The following is a 17617-nucleotide window of genomic DNA, read 5'->3' as shown; positions in this document are numbered from 1 at the left end:
CCTCTCTATCTGTAGTCGCCTGCTTTCTCATATACCTTTTACGCAGCAGTCTCATTTCAAAGAGTTTCTTTGCAGTGATTGTATACGGCGGAGTGTCGATCCCACCTATAACTGTTCTACTGAGTACATGTGCACCCAAGCCCAGGGATAAGGGGAAGACTCCTCCGCCCCCCCCCTCCCTCCTCTCCTTGATCCCAGAAAAATGAAAAAATATTGTGCAGCCAGGTGTTTTTCTTTCAAGAAAATTATGTTAAAGTCGGTATTTCGTAGGATTTTGACAGGGTTGGAAATAGTGTCCCCCCTCCCCTCCTCTCCTTGATCCCAGAAAAATGAAAAAATATTGTGCAGACAGGCGTTTTTCTTTCAAGAAAATTATGTTAAAGTCGGTATTTCGTAGGATTTTGACAGGGTTGGAAATAGAACTTTTTTCTGGCTACTTACAAGTCGCCATTTGTCTTCCAAAATATGTCTAGGCCCCCTCCCTCCTACAAACTTTCGCATTGGCGCCCTTGACTGGGTACATATCTATCCAGTGCATGGTAACTTTTTTTTTTTTTTAAAAAAACTTGAGCCACTGTTCCTCTACATCTTCCAGTCGTGAGCTAAATGTTTCAATTTCCTCATTGAGGCATGCCACTACTGCTTCTTTACCTAGTTCACCGAACATATGCATTTTTCTGTTTGATGTGGTTGCCCTTTGTACTTAGGTACAACTGCCACATTGTCACTGATGCCAGCGTCGTTGCAGATATCCTCAAATAGATCACATCTATTTGTCGTCATTGGATATAAATTATTTCTATCATCGGTGGGATTCCGAAACATCTGTTCTATGTAGTTTTCAGACAAGCCATTTAGTAATGTCTTGCCACACCCACCACTAACAGAACTGCAGTTATCGCATTTAATTGCTGGGCGATTAAAGTTTCCTCCGACAATTATAGTGCGATTGGATGATGTAAACGTACTACCGAACTGTGGTTTTCTCTGAAGTTTTCGGTTACATCAGGAGGTGTGTCCGGTTATCGATAAAAGGATCCAATTATAATTTTATCCGCAACCCTGATACTGAATCTTGCCCAAACAGTCTCGCTTGTTGCTTCAGTTTCTGTATCTGTACATTTGAGAGTGCCTATTGCGACAAATACACTACGTCCATTTACCGTTAGTCTATTCCTGCGGCATACGCTTAAATATTCTCCAAAAATATCACTGCTGTTAACTTTGGGTTTTAACCAGCTTGCTGTACCTAGTATTATGTGAGCTTCACTGGATGTTATGTGCGCTTCAAACTCAAAATGCTGTATGTCTTATCGGAAGATAAAACACAGGATATCAGTTACGGGTATACGTCGCCGCTCATGAACCTACGACATAATCACATGATGCACAGAAGCTTGCACAGCCATTTATCTGTCGGTCACGGAATTTCTACACTTAACACGGATACTTTTTTACTGATTTAACATTTTCTTTTCAGTACTTTCTTCTTTTAAGAGCACCTTCAGTGGAGATGAAAGAAGACTCTAATTTCAGTGTGATTATGAAATCGTATTGCTAGTCAAATAGTACGAAGGATATCTGTGCAAAAGCACAACTAACGGCCCAAAACTCCAATTTCTACTGTCGAAATTAACTATCGTGTTGAAAACCTGGAACATACCGTTAGTATATGTAATTTATCGTTGTTAAAATCCCTTTGGAATCAGAGTAACTGCCAATGTAAAAGATAGTTATGAGACAACTTTGTGTATTTTTCAGGTTTCAGACTGAAATAAAAACGTGAATAACGCAACAGCTAACTGCAGATAGAAAAAGAGCGAAGTACACGTTGATTACCGTTAGAATAAAAACGTTACTTGTACGTGCATGGCCGTTACAGGCAAAAATAGCGTACTTTCAGCTGTATGAGACCTCCCCTCTCCTGATTATCTTGTCTCAGATCTCTCATAAAAGGTGTGGTAGTGAAAGCGACCCACTACTGACGGGCTTACACGTAGATAACAATTTTCCGTATTTGAACAAAGACTCTCCATACGGCAGGAGCTGCCGCCTAAGCAGTAGCGCTTGCAGCGGTCGGTAAGGGAGTTACAGTCCGGGCGTCGGCCTCAGAGGAGAGTCATAGTTTAGTTGTGCATTCGCCTTCAAACTGTCAAGCAGTGAGGTTGGGTGGACCCATTGACTGTCGCATGCTATGGTTTTTGTGATTTCAGTCAACGTAGAAAACAGTTTCTCTGCAAAACTATTGTGTTAAACATCTTTAGTGCGTGTGGATCGTGTTTTTCAGCATTACACGTAGCAATTTACTCGAGAAAACACAAACATGGCGGACAGTGATACGAAGCTAGACCGGTCGGACCCGGAATTGAAATACCTGTCTGTTGATAGAAATATGTTCAATGATCCAGCAACACAAGCAGAATGGACGCAAAAAAGATTAGTATGGGTTCCTCACGAAACGCACGGCTTTGTTGCTGCTGGCATAAAAGGGGAGAGAGGGGACGAAGTTGAAGTGGAAATACAAGACACCGGTAAACGTGTCTTGGTAGCGAAGGATGACATTCAGAAGATGAATCCTCCCAAATTCGACAAGGTTGAGGATATGGCAGAATTAACCTGTCTGAACGAAGCCTCAGTGCTGCACAACCTGAAGGACAGATACTATTCCGGCCTCATTTATGTAAGTACTAACACTTTGCCTTTAACTACAGCTATTATTGCTCTGCAGTTTTTTAAGCCATCATAAACATCAGTATTAATATGTAATCTTTGATAAAAGACGGTAAGGGCATTGCTATATACTTCGGTATAGCACAATAAGTAGTGACTGGGTTTCAAATAACAATTCCCACGAAGCTGTAAAGTTGTACCTGTGCAGCAGGCTCAATATGCACCTGTTTAGAAGTTGATATAACACCAGTTTTAGAATTCAAAAACGTTATGCTCTGTTTTCATTATAGTCTGCAATCTTGGAATATTTATGCAGATGGAACATAATCTCACTTCGTTCTGATTCGCAGACACTAACCTTTATTTTTGTCTAAAACGTATCAAAAGTATAGATTACAAATGAATTATCCAGCTGGCAAAATTACCTGAATGTATCTCGTGCTTTGATAGATGATGTGAGAAGACAATCATTTCTTAGATACTGATGGACAAGGAAATAGTTTTTTGCATCTCCAACTGCACAAACAGCAGATTCTATATTTACAGACATAATAATGTTTACTTCATAGTATATATAAGTTCTTTGCAGCAGAGATGTGCAATATCGAAGCATCCTGATTAAAATTTTATCTTCATACAAATATATGACAATAACTTCTGCCGGCGTAAGACAAGATTTCTGTTGTTGAATACTGTTTTCATTGCGAAATATTTAACATAGTGTTTAAACATTTGCACGACTGACATAATATTAAAAACAAAAGTTGGTGGCATAGGATGAACATTGGTGACATCTAGCTGCTCTCCCCTCTTTTGTTTATGTATTGTAAGCTGAATGAGATTAATATAGTGGTCAGTAGCGAAGGCCAATGTTAGGTAGCCCATTGTTTTTTAAGAATAAATGCAACAACACACACTTATCTCTAGTGTACGCTACTTTATTTCTAAAGGAATTAAATAAATACTCCAGCGTTCTTATCTCTAGAGGTTTCCTCATAGGCGCGTGTCTCACAGATGATTTACGGCAGATCGTGAATGCCTACCTTTATTGTGCCGTACTTTATTAAGTTGCAGCTAACTACCTTTTTTCATGTTTGATGTATTTCAGGGACTGCTACATGCTTAGTTTCTAAAGTTGTGTAGTAATAGACAAAAGTAAACAGTAGCATTTATTTTACGCTGTACTGAGAGATATTGCCTGTCTGTGACCTGGTACTTACATTGTGTCTGGATTATAAACAACTTTTACAACCTGCCAGCTAGGCAGAAGCTTCTGTAGGCAGCTTAATGATGTAAAATTGTTTTGCTCGTAAGATCACTAGACAGTAAAAACAGCAGCGTAGTAAAGGTTCGAGTGTTCAGTTTTGAAAAGACTTAATTTACCACTGCATGTAAATAGTTAAATTTCACAAAATCGTAGAGTTCGTGCGCTGAATTATACGGTAGTATCTGACTGCCCACTGAAATGAATGACTCATATGTATTTTGATTCTGATCTGTCATTATAAAGACTTTGGTAGGAGGAAGCTGATGATTCTTAGAGGGGCATCTTACTATATTCTGTATAGATTTTTGTTCAGTTAGTGGAACGATTACCAACCACCTAGGGTGACATAAAAATATGAGGAATATTGCCCCAAGTTTGAGTTTTATAAACTACGTTCTGGTTACTGAAGCTTATCTAAAACGTACTTAATGAAGATGTGATCGCTGTCATCTGCAGACATGGGTAGGTTTCGTACTTAAGTTGCTATAACTGCCTATCCTGGCACTGTGTGTGTGCTGCCAGTATCTGTGCTGATAATAGCATTACATTGTTTCCAATAGAATTTGCAAAATGATTAGGTTGCCTTCATTGTTTCCACCGAATGATATTGGGAAGCGAAAGTACGGCTCGAGACGGAAGATAGAATTCGGCTCTCCTCAATATTATATGATTGGCTTTTCATATTCTTGTGTGGAACTCGGCACTGGTTGTGACTTTCAACTGTGAAATTGTCCGGTAAAAATTGTTAGCGCACTGCAGCTGTTCGATGTTCTTGTGATCTTTGCTATTTACTACAGAGCCTAATATAATAATACCAATCAGCTCTGCTGGACCCTATGATGAAAAATTGGAGAAGTTACACGAATTGCCATAATGTGGTAAGAAATCATATTCAAAGTGCTGTTACATTGACTCCTTAGTGGTGTAATTGATTGTCGGAGAATTTATGTAATTTTAAAGTAAGTTACGTTGTGTGAGCGTTCCTTTCCTTCGCGCGTATTTTCAAGGCTGGATGGGGGGGGGGGGCGGAATCGAGCGTGGTTGTGCGGTTTTATATAGGCAAAACTGTTGACAGAATGTGATGTAGTTTTGATTTATTTTTTCAATGGATCCTTCACGTAACGTTGGACACGTACGTTGTTTCTGTTCTGGGTAATGAGATAAAGTTTATGGAGACATCATAGCCTTGTGTTGGAATAACTTTTGCTACTGCCGTGTAGGAGGATAAGATTAGGAGAGGACAGCAGTACGTGGTAGCCAGTCTGCAAAGCGCCCAGTGATGAAGTGCGAGCGTTGTGTTGCAGGGGGAAAGGCGAGCACGTTGCCGGTGTGGGGACGACCTTGGGCCTGTTGCGCGTTGTCGGCGCCCCTGGTCCGGGACGAGCCGTCAGCAGGCCCGTGGGCGCGGCCTACCGTGCCTCGGGTCTCGGCTCTCGACTGCGGGCGAAACGAGTAGCCGACTAGACGCTCGTTTGGCGGCGCGGGCCAAATAGCATGGCGCGCAGGCATTGCCGTGCCCCGCGTAATTGAGTTAGTGGCGCGCCGTAATTTGGCGGCAGCCGAGTCATCGCCGGCTTGAACGCCGTCGCGCCTCGCGACCAGCCGTTGCGCGATTAAGCAATGACGATTCTGTCTCCTACACGACTATTTTTACATCAACTGTTCCTTGCTTATTGCTATTATATAAAATATGGGTAATAGTTATATAGGAGACCCACTCCCTACCTTTCATTTTTCGTGTCCATGCTATGTATGTTCTAGTATGCATCAAATTACTAGTCGGAGGCTTGCCCATTACCAGTTATGGTATTTTAATTGACCTTGCAGTTTTTACAACGAAAATTGCATTATGTATGGCAAGATTCATTAAATGTGACGCCAACATAGGCAATAGGCTACCGTACAGGTCTGTTACCACATTCTTTAATTCGCTTTCACACTCGTTTTGTTCTTCCAGCCTAACATAGTTCGGCCACGCTACAGAGTCAGTCAACACAGCCGGTGGAGTGGTCCACTACCACACTCAAGCACAAAATTAACTGAAGAAGCATTGTCATAAGTTTTTAATCTGTCATTGAAGGTCTGTATTTTTCCAGCGGTTTTTTAGCGACTGTTTTCCATCTCTCTAACGGGACTTTGGAAGGTCTGCAAAATACCTTAAACAAGTCCTATGGCATTGTTGGTTGGGAGACCCCTATGTGTAGTTTCAGCTACCAAGTAGGGGTAGGTTGTCTTTCAGTGGCCTTCTTACTCGAGGCGTGTGAGCCGTGTCTTAATTAGTATATCTGTAGAGCGTAGGTCATCGCAATTGACGTATTGTGTGCGGTCATGTGTGTATTGTATGATGAGTGGAGAGAGACTGTGATACCCGATGCACATGCCAGTATCAGAAGCGCTTTCTTGAACTAGAAATATTTTCTAGCGACACAGTTCTTTAGAAGTCGAGTAGGGGGTGAATAAGCGGTTAGTGAAATAGTTATTGCATCATACCCGCTTACTAAAACGCCTTAGTCGTTTTTTCGTGATAAAAGGATTTATTTTTCTATACTTAAATAATCATTAGTTTAATAAGCGCAGAAGTAGTTTTCATTTTTTGCAGTTACGCTTTGGCTTTCGCAAAGTCATAATGTGAATGTCTTTCACAACCCAAGAAACAATGAATTAGTAATGAACTTTGGAGTATATGTTTCGTCCGCTGGTGCAGGCCTGTCGGTGTACACCCCTTTGTGTGAGTGCTGGATGGTTTCTGCCGTTACTCTGTGAACCCACGTCTCATCCACAGTATCAAATCATGTTGGACTCTGAAACTGTCCGTAGGTTCTTTTTCGCATTTTGGACTCGCATTCGAGAGGACGACGGTTCAAACCCGCGTCCGGCCATCCACATTTCGGTTTTCCGTGATTTTCCTCAATCACCTCAGGCATGTGCCGGGATGGTTCCTTTCAAAGGGCACGGCCTATTTTCTTCCCCATCCTTTCCTGATCCGAGCTTTTGCTCCGTATCTAATGACCTCGTTGTCGACGGGACGCTAATCTCCTCTTTTTCGCATTTGTTTCTGATTTACAGTCAAAAAAAAAAAAATCTTTCACAACGACCGAGCTAGGTGGCGCAGTGGTTAGACACTGGACTCGCATTCGGGAGGACGACGGTTCAATCCCGCGTCCGGCCATCCTGATTTAGGTTTTCCGTGATTTCCCTAAATCGCTCCAGGCAAATGCCGGGATGGTTCCTTTCAAAGGGCACGGCCGACTTCCTTCCCCGACCTTCCCTAATCCGATGAGACCGATGACCTCGCTGTCTGGTCTCCTTCCCCGAAACAACCAACCAATCTTGCACAACGTCCTCATGCTTAATTAATTCTGAAGATTAGTGTGCATGGTGGAAGTTACTTATTGTACCAGTCTCAGGGCCCGAAATGGATTCCCAGTCAGGCATAGTTTTGACTTGCAAGATGATACGGAGAGCGAGGACGAATGAAGTAATAGATAATAATCATTCTCTTGTCTGAGGCGAAAGAAGAAATTGGGAATATTAGAAAGGAAAAGGGATTGGTCAAAGATATTTGCATGTTGCATACAATGTGCTTCCAAAATGACACGCAGTTGAAGACACAAACAGTGTTCTTCCTCAGTGAGAATGCTGGAAAGTTTGCTTCAGTTTTCTGTTAGAAAAAGCAAGAGGTAAAAGTCCAACTAACCGAAACTCTTAGGTAAGAAAAGTCATAAATACACCTCGTTTGACTCGGGAAATCATCTGCTTCTGCATTAGTTGGAAAAAGTTTGCTAAGTCCGTCTTAGTACAATGTTAAAAAATTTGAGTGTAAATGAAAAGTAACTGAGTGCTACTATGGTAGAGATTTATTTTTCTATTGGGAACATCTCGCGTTCCACAAGCAATACTATGTTAGTAGTAATGTAGTTGGCCATAGGTGATCCACACTCCACGTATCCACTTAGGTGAACTAAGAGATAAAGAATACTGAAGCATGTTATTAACCCATCTTCACACCGATCTACTGGCACGTCATTGGTGAAAGAGTGGAGTTAGAGAAATAGAAAAAAAAAATGCAGTCCATCTTACTGGCATTGGGACCAGTAAACCATTTTACTTGCTACTTGACTAAATAATGTTGCCAACATACGTTGAATTATTTACTCACCGTTTGGCTAGATTACCTTGCTTGAGACTGGATGCTATGTTCCTTGGGAGTCAAGTTGCTGCTCTGGCTGGTTAATTAGAGTGACACTAAAAGCTTGCATTGGCAAGTCAGTTTTGGTGATGCGTCACCGTTTTGTAGTAAGGTGTTAGCTACGAGTATAGAACCATCGACTCAACACAATCGACTTAGGAGTAGAAAATGATGCGAAACAGGTGACCACCGGCATCGCTGTCGCTTTTACACTGCGTCTAGAAGCTTCAAATGGAAAGTAATCGTTAAAGATCAGGCGGCGTGGGAAGACTTGAAATGACGGAGCTCATGAAATTTGTTGTCACATCAGGCGAATTTGTGTCCGTGATCCAACAATTAGAATTTGATTTTAATCTCGTATAAATTCGTGCTGCGTCCACATTTTTCTAGCCTCGAATCATCGTCAGGGAATTATTAGGTGTACATTAGTAAATGGCCATATGGTGCTTAAGAACTGCTTGTTGAATTGATAGTCTGCGTAATATCACCCTACTTCAATTGCTAATAAATTAAAGCGAGCGGTATCTCCCTTGGTCGATGAACAGCGGTGTGCCAGATTTCGTTGTCCGGCACAATATAGCGCAGATTAGATTGCAAGGCCTCTCTTACTAAACTTGAAAGACGTGAAACGTGTAAAACGATACGGACAGTACGCTGAGTTCCTAATAATATAGTTCATGCTTAACAAAGAGAGGTGATGATCAGTAGTAGAAAAGGATCTCGTCTCGGTTAAATCAAAATTACTAACGATACAAGTAGTACAAGAAGCTAAGATTCTTCTGTCTGTGAAGCAAAATGGCAGAAGCAAACTGGCGCAAGCATAACGTTTTTCAACAATGGAGATCCTCTGATATTGTCGGCGATGAATTTTCCGGAAGTGAACGTCTGAAGCACAAAAATGAATGGAAATGTAGCGTGGATCATGGATAAACGAGAGAAAAAATTAGAATGGTTTGAAATGCCGCCGTATTTAAGGACAGTAAACATTAAGTACAAAGTGAAGACGTCCGAGAAAGAAGAGGCGAGTAAAGAACTATAAGGTACGTCCTAAACAGAGAATGGTTTGTGGGACATTTGATATCACGTCTGGGAAAGCTGGGAATACCAGGCAAAGGGCAGTGGTGAGACTAAAATGAAAATAATGAAAACTTACCTTCTGGGCCCCATACTTTTTTGTAACTGCTTTCCCCATAATATATTGATCACTTTCAGGCCCAGCTAGGAAAACTGAAGAAAGGAACAAAAGTTAAGAAGAGCAATCTACGAGGTTATGAATGTGAACATCAGAAAGTTAGTTAATACCTAGCGCTGCAAAGCTCATTTTTGAAAGAAGTTTAGGATGCGATGCTAAACTATAAGAAATATGAAAGTGATGTCATGAGGAAATGGGAATAGTAAATGAAACAAAAGCTGAAAGACACTCATTTAATGACATAATTGCCTAAGAACTGTTGCAAGATGAATGTGCTTATAAGGAGCAAGGGTGTGTGGGAGTAGAGCGTGCTGGTGGTTTAGTGGACAAATATCAACTCATCGTTTATTAAATAAAACAGTATCTGAACATCACACTTCATTGTAAGAGCGATTTCACAATATCTGATAACAACAGTTTAATCTCCAGATATGTTTCATCACATGTGGCAATAAGGAAAATCTTTCATCTTACAACTGGAAGTAAATGTTTGGCTGTAATCTTTCTGGCACGTTATAGAAAAACAACACACGGCCACATATATTCACTATTAAGGAACAGTCGTTCACCAGAAGTAATAACAGAAATGTATGCTGATGACCAATTTCAGAATAAAGAATGTTATGACAAATACTTAAAAGTTCAGTAATAGCAACTTCGCAATCAGTAGTGCTTCTTCCTTCAAACTCACGAAAGACATTTCCAAATACTTCGCAATTGTTAGACACGGAACTGTAAAAAGATACCTAATAAATGTAGATCATTTAGCTTGGCAAAGGTTGAACATTTCACATAACCTTGGCGCAACTGTCACAGTGAACCTTACACAATGAAATGGTTGCAACATTAGATCAATAGCTTTCACATATATCAAAGTACCTTCTACAGAATCTCGGCGCTATCGGTGCAGCATATATTTAAAAGGAATCAAATAGTGGCAAGGTTCACAAATTAACCTTCAATAAAGCACCACAGCCCTTTACAGCACTTAAGAAACACAGTTACAGGCAAAGGTAAGCAAAAGACAAGCCAACTTAACAGTAATTTTATAACAGGGGACGACTGAGTGACAATCTTGGTATTCAAAACGTACCTCTCCCTTATACTAGAGACTAATGCATTAGCATACGTAGTTTAACAAAGACACAAGCTCGCATGAGGAGGCAGCATTAACTCAACCCAGCGAATGATACCAATATGACGGAAGAGACAGTGACAACCACACTAATGGCCAAGTGTCGACTAAGCGACGTCACCCAAACGCTGATCAACGATGTCTGCCAAACAGCTTCACTCAAACACGGAGGAACGATAATTTAGGTACCCGTCGACACGCTGCCGTACCACCCTACAGCAGTAAAGCTAAATGGCATCTGCCATGTACGGTGAAGCTCTGCGAACAGCCGATAACTTAAGCTCCAGGAGTCACTGGCGTGGCGACTATTTATCAACTCGCAAACGCAGCTAAGCACTTCCGCATCCATCCTTACCAGAACGGGATTGGCATAGCATCTAGACGGTGCTGTATTCCGTACACGGTAGATAGAAAGGGAAGCAGACAGCCAGCCTGCCCACGTCGCTCAGCGGTCGCACCTCCGTGACTGCGGTACGCAGCCTGGCTGCTCGCCGACCCACTCCAGCAGACAGTGCGTTCACTTCCTCGTTTCTCGGGCAGATTGCTCGCGGAGACTCAGCACGAGACGCTGCTTTACTTCCTCCTTGACCAAAGATAACACGGACATCGACAACCATAGATGTTGTTGGAACACTTCAATAGACTTGAAATGTGCTGTCGGTGATCAACGACTCCTAAGACATCATGGCTCCGACTATGAAAGATTAATTACAGCATATTATAGAGGATGCTGGTTGCTCCAGGTTTGGTTTCTCAATATAAAATTATTCTCGTGATACCTATTGAGATGGCAAAGATCATTGGATAGTAATATGCGCTTTTATAGCTGGCGGTAGTCTCGCTTACACAAGATAGAAAAGAGCAGTGCACTGGCGGAGATATCATTTGTAATCGGATGATTTAAGTGAAAAGGTTTCCGACGTGTTTGTGACCGCACGACGCGAATTAAGACTTTGAACGCAGAATGGTAGTTGGAGCTAGACGCATGGGAATTGGATTTCGGAAATCGTTGGGCAATTCGATATTCGTGATCCACTGTGTCAAGAGGGCCGAGTTTATCAAATTTCAGGTATTACCTCTCACCACGGACAACGCAGTGGCCGACGTGCTTCACTTAGAACAGCGGCGTTTACGTAAGTTGTCAGTGCTAACAGACAAGAAACACTGCGCGAAATTACCGCATTGGGAATTCAGGACAGTACCGCGAAATTTGGTGTTAATTGTATAAGGCAAAAGACGGCCGGTGCGAATGCTTTTTCTAACAGCACGACCTCGCCTGTAGAGCCTCTCCTGGGCTCGTGACCATATCGGTTGGACCCTAGACGACTGGATAACCGTTGCCTGGCCAGAGGAGTCCCTATTTCAGTTTGTAAGATGTGGTGATAGGGTTCGATTGTGGCGCAGACCCCACGAAGCCATGAACCCAAGTTGTCGACGAGGCACTGTGCAAACTGGTGGTGGCTCCATAACGATGTGGACTGTGTTTACATGGAATGGACTGGGTCCTCTGGTTCAAGTGAACCGATCATTGACTGGAAATGATTATTCGGCTACTTGGAGACAATTTGCAACCATTCATGTACGCGGCGTTTCCAAACAACGGTGGAATTTTTATGATGACAATACACCATGTCGCCGCAACACAATTGTTCGCGGTTGGTTTGAAGAACATTGTGGACAATTCGAGTGAATAGCTTGGCCGACCAGATAGCTCGACATGAATCCCATCAAACATTTATGGGACAAAATCGAGAGGTCAGTTCGTGCACAAAATTCTGCACCGGCAACACTGCCGCAGTTATGGATGGCTGTAGAGGCAGCATGGCCGAATATTTGTGCAGAGGACTGCCAAACGAGTTGTTGAGTCCATGCCACGACGAGCTGCTCCATTACGCTGAGGAGAAAGTGAAACACGTTATTAGGAGGCATCCCATGATTTTTGTCACCTCTGTGTAGAACGAGGCGGAGATAGACATTAAATGGAAAAACATGCTGCCGGATTGCATTGTCTCTTAGGGTTGCGCAGCAGGTGGCGAGGCATGTAGGGTGGTTGCAGCAGGTGAGTGCAGGCAGACAGTGGCGACTGGCGTCGTTCTGGGCGCCGGCTGTATTTTTAGGCGGCATAGCGCGGAGCGGCGCGCCGCCCTGCACCCAAGATAGCGGCGGGCCCCACCCGGCCACCACTACTACACCATTTCCGTAATCCCACAGTTACCACCAACATCGGTCGTCGCTGCCCATTCTAGTTGCCACGAAGAAGCAAAATCAAGCTTCATCCACACCAAGGCTGAATTAAATGAATCAGAAGAACCAGAGCGGATGGGGGGAGGGGGGGGGGGAGAAGAATGAGTTGTCTGTGGCAGAAGCAAGAGGCAAAGTCAGACAATCGTCAGTGTATATAAAATCAGCAGCTAATGTCCCCGCCGGCCAACTACTATGAAATGGCATGGCCATTTAAACAAGTAACTCTACAGTTCAGTCCTGTGCAACTGCATCAAGCACAGACTGAAGGTTTCACAGAGAACAGTCCGTGACGGTGGCGCTGTGCTGTGTAGTTAACAAACTACGTTGTGGAGGAATACTCTATGTAGTTTCCATGGGCCGCGGGGATGGAGCTATGGTGGGGGAGGTTGGAGCTGATAGGCAGTTAGCTCCACTATTGCACGAGCACAGTCTACCAACAAAGGAGACTCGTTAAATAAAGACGTTAGTGAATAGTTCTTTTGGTGTTACAGTCGTATGCATAGTACGAGGAATGTCTGAAAAAGTAAGTACCGTTTTGCAGAAAAACTTTTTTCAAATAAAAATTTACGTTTGCAAGAAGAGCATTTCTTAAACTATTTTTTCCATAGTTACTACCATTGTTCATTGTACGGGAATGCACATAATGGATGTAAGAGTACAGGTTGTAGACGCATGTTTGGGTCTGGCCGTGAGTCGTGATCGGATACCCTAGTGGTTTGGCGACCGCTCACCATAAGCGTGAGATCCGGGTTAGAGTCCCGGTTGGGCAAAAATTTTCTTGTCATTCATTATATAGTTGATTGTCCATATTCGTAACTGCGAATATATTTCATAACGACTGTCGTGTGTCGTACTTCCGAACAACTCACTCAGTGCAGTATCGAATAAATTTTGGCTTGAAAAAATGTTTTATGAGTATTACTATTGACAACAAGCATGGGCACACAATACAAATGAGCCTAAATGTACTGACAAAGAGAATTTTACGTATATTCTGGACAAATAAGCAAAGAGTCATGGTTCGCCGAGGTTCACAGTTACCACAAATGAAAACAGAGACTGTGACTTAATCGAAAAGAAAATTGGATTTTACTAGCATTTTCAAGGTGACCCGAAGCTGAAGTCTGGCAATACATGGGCTGAAGAAAGAAAAATCGTCTACCAGGAAACGAATAAGACAGTATTGGGTGCAGGCTATACCTCAGAGAAATACGCGACTGAAATAACGTTGTCCACACATGGTCGAAACGAAGTAAATACAAGACGGAAGAAGACACCGAAATATTTAATGTAACTACCACATTATACCATTTACATGTGTAAACACACAGAACAATAGTTAGCTAGAAATTTATATTGAGTAAAGTATACTTAGTTTCGCAATACGACCGCAGGCTACAAAAGCAAATAAGTGAGTTAGTACCCCTTCAGGTCTATTAGACAATCGTAGCTGTTCTGCAGACAGGTAACTTTACAACACTGTACGCTCACGGTAAGTGAGGACAGTCGTGTATCTGGCGAGTGGTTCCATCCCGATGGCTGGTTGAGAGATGTTGGTACCTAGCGAGCGTGGATAGTTGAGCCAGTCCGTCGCACCTGAGATCGCGCCCGTCTCCGTCCTTCGCCGCTGGAACCTTGTGGCTGGAGTGCTAGGTCGGGAGGTTGGGGAGGGGGGGGGGAGGGGCGGAGAGAGAAGAGACTCGCGCCAAAAATGAAGCGGATGTTTGTCTTGGCGCCAGCGACTCCACTCCCGAGAAGTACTCTTCACTAAACCGTCACCGCCAGCCGTCGATAAAACAGTATAATATGCGTAAACGACGAGGAACAGTGAGAGAGACTGCTTTAACTCTCTGGGTAAACTTAGACAATTTTCTGTCGTCTTTCTCAAACTAATGAGTTTTAGGGTTAGAGATGATTTCTAGAAATGATACGAATACAGCAGATGCAATAAAATTGAGTTACTCCTTCATCAAAACACATCACAGACGGATTTTGGAGGTTTAGTATTGGACCGTGCTACGCAATGTGGGTAACCAATAACCCTGCGATGTGGTCTCCATCCGTCAAGCGCCATTCAGGTGATGTAAATTGCTGTCCACAGTCACAGTTCTGTGGGCGGCAGACGGCAATCTCACACTCGTGACAATTCCTGACTCAACCTTATGTGATACAGGAAAGGGAAACTTATTTCTTGAATAAATGTTGCTCGGTTTTCTTATTACGTGATTTATTTGTGTACTGATTACTGTCAACGACTTCCTCCGTTGTCGTTAAAGATTTAACTATGGCACTAGTAGGCCGTCTGGTACTTTCGTATATAGTCTCATGGAGACGTTGCGAAGTCAGTTAACCTTGTGTGTGTGTGTGGGGGGGGGGGGGGGGGGGGGGGAGTAAAAACAATAGTAGCGATGCTGGTTCCAGTAGCTGGTAGTAACTTCTCTGTAGCCTTCATTTCCATATTGCGGTTTGTAAGGTAACAGGGGATAATATGGAACTCTTTCAAGTAATTTAAAATTTAAAGCACGGCAGCAGAGATAATATGCTGGGCAAAATAGACCGGAAAATACTTGTTTGTGTTTTGATGGACGTTGTAGTTCCGTGGGATAGTGTTTTGGTTTTCTTTTAATTGCAACGAATTATATAAGTGTGGTGATAATTTGTAAACTTATATAATGTATTTAGATTTAAGTATTTAATATTATAAAATATTGTAAACGAATTGTGGCCATGTTTAGCAATTGTTTTGACTACTGTGGTGTCATGTGACCCGATTCAGGACTGTGGATGTGAGCGGGAAAATCGGGGTCTTTTGTCGTTGGCCGTTGTGGTGGTGAGTTGGGAGCGGGAAAGTGCCGCGAGTGCAAGCATGGACGGCAGGGTATGCGAAGGAACAAAGTGAAAGTGTGTGGGTGTGAGACAAACAGTGCACGAATTGCACCGATTATTATTTGTGAACTTAAAAATGCATGGCCACAACGTTAAAGTGTTTCTTTTGAATAAATAAGTTTCAATCTGAACGTGTATAGTTCAATTCACTGCTCTTCAAAAGCCAGCCAATATCAGACTCAATAATAGGGGCGCAAATGCAACCGTTTACTACCAACCCCTTTTACAGATGAGCCACGTGAAAAATAGGTAGTAAACGAGCCCGAGTTCAGTTGCAATTGGGGGCTCGTCCGGGATTAGGACTTTCTTCCATATTCCATAGTATTTCGGAATCGAATGTCCATCTGATAGGCTTTTGAACAGTCAGTGTGGGGGCTCTGAGCTAAATCGGTGCATTAGCAGTACCGGAGTGTTTGTGCTGGACAAGATACGCGCTGCCCCGTGGTTACGCCGATATAAGGCCACCACGATTGTGAAGCAGTCGGTTACACAGTTTAATGAGTCGACCACGTGTTGCCGCGGGTAAAACCGCCGTGCTTGCCGTATCCACGTGTTGCCGCGGGTGAAACAGTCGTCCGTGCCGCGATACGTGCTGCCGCGAGAAGAAACCGTCGCCCGTGCCACGTCCATGTGTTGCTACGGGTAAAGCAGTCGAAGCTGTATCCACGTGCTGCCGACGATCAACGCCGTCGTCCGTGCGACCGACCAACACGACTACATGCTGCCAGGGGCCTACGCAACGTGTTCTCGCTCCTGATTGAGTTTGCTGTGTGTCCACGCCGCCGATTAAGATTCATTGCATAGCTGTGCCGCGGAGCTCACTGCAGACGTCGCGTCACACGAGGATTTAAAAGATAAGTACAGCCAGCAGCTACATTGCAAAATTGTGTCCTTTCATTAGCCATGGCCGATGAGACGCGAGAATCTCAAAGTGAAGGCGAATCAGTGGATGTTAGGAGTACCTGTAGTAGCCCTAGCATGTCAAAAGAAATAGGCTGGATACCAGGAAGTGACCTCAGCACATTTTTTGTAAAACTTACTAGTAAATTAGGAGAAATAGACTCGAAAATAGGCAATATAAAAACTGCAATAGTTGGAGAAATGGATTCGAAAATAGGGGATATGGAATTAAGGCTTAGTGATAAAATAAAGACAGTGAGTGAAAAATTTGATCAGCTAGATCTCAAATTCACTCAAATTACAGATAAAGTTGAAAACACAGTTAAAATTGTTGAGGGAATTATTGAGAGAGTTGATGAGGTTGAAAGAGGCCTAGTAGCCAAGGTGGACACTGTGCAAAGTAATCTTGTGGGGCAGATTCAGGTACAGGAACAGAAATGCACATTATTTCAAAGACAAACAGAGGCAGACATTGAATCCATTAAGATAGGAGTGCTGGATTGCCATAAGGGAATTACTGACAATAAGAAGGAATTAGAAGGGGAAATAAATGTCTTGAGGGAAACAGTTAATACTGTGGCAGCAGGGAATGGAAATTTATTGTTGGGATATCCTCTGGGGCATGGATTTCAGTCAAAACCTTTTAATGGGGAGAGTAAATACCATGCAGTTGACTTTCTAGCTGCATGTAAGGATAACTTTGTGACAGGGATGAGTGAGCAGGCAAAAATTAAATATGTTAAGAGGCAGTTGGAAGGGGGAGCTCAAACATGGGCAAACCAAAATGATGATAAATTTTGTGATTTTAAAACTTTCGAAAACCTGTTCTTGAACAAATACTGGGGCCAAGCAAAACAATTAAGATTGCAAAACGATTTTTTGAATGGATCCAGTTACAAGAGTGGAAAGGAAAGTATGAGAGAGTTCTGTGTTAGAGAACTGAATAAATTAAATCATCTGGATAGGCCACTGGGCGTATTAACAGAAATATCTACACTAAAGAGAAGATTACCAGAGCATTTGCAATGGGATTTGATTCACAGTGCAACAGATTCAGTGGAAGAATTTCTTAATTTTGTGGATAATATGGACAGGGCATTGTGCTACAGACCTAAATACATGGAACATAGGGAG

General features: G+C 42.8%; 1 protein-coding gene across 3 annotated transcripts in view; it reads left to right on the top strand.

Annotated features, from left to right (window-relative positions):
* The first annotated feature begins 2128 nt into the window (after window positions 1–2128).
* Window positions 2129–17617, top strand: part of LOC126236372 (myosin heavy chain, non-muscle) — a 295007-nt gene continuing 279518 nt past the window's right edge. For 2 of the 3 annotated variants that reach the window (XM_049945618.1, XM_049945617.1), the window contains exon 1: window positions 2131–2680. In XM_049945618.1, coding sequence (XP_049801575.1) covers window positions 2324–2680 — 357 coding nt within the window. In that variant the 5' untranslated portion in view covers window positions 2131–2323. Of the gene's footprint in view, window positions 2681–17617 lie in introns of all 3 variants that reach the window. The other variant, XM_049945619.1, reaches the window with a different exon arrangement.

This window comes from Schistocerca nitens, chromosome 2 (genome assembly GCF_023898315.1).
Source record: "Schistocerca nitens isolate TAMUIC-IGC-003100 chromosome 2, iqSchNite1.1, whole genome shotgun sequence".
Taxonomy (NCBI): domain Eukaryota; kingdom Metazoa; phylum Arthropoda; class Insecta; order Orthoptera; family Acrididae; genus Schistocerca; species Schistocerca nitens.
This window is presented reverse-complemented; position numbering and strand designations above follow the sequence as displayed.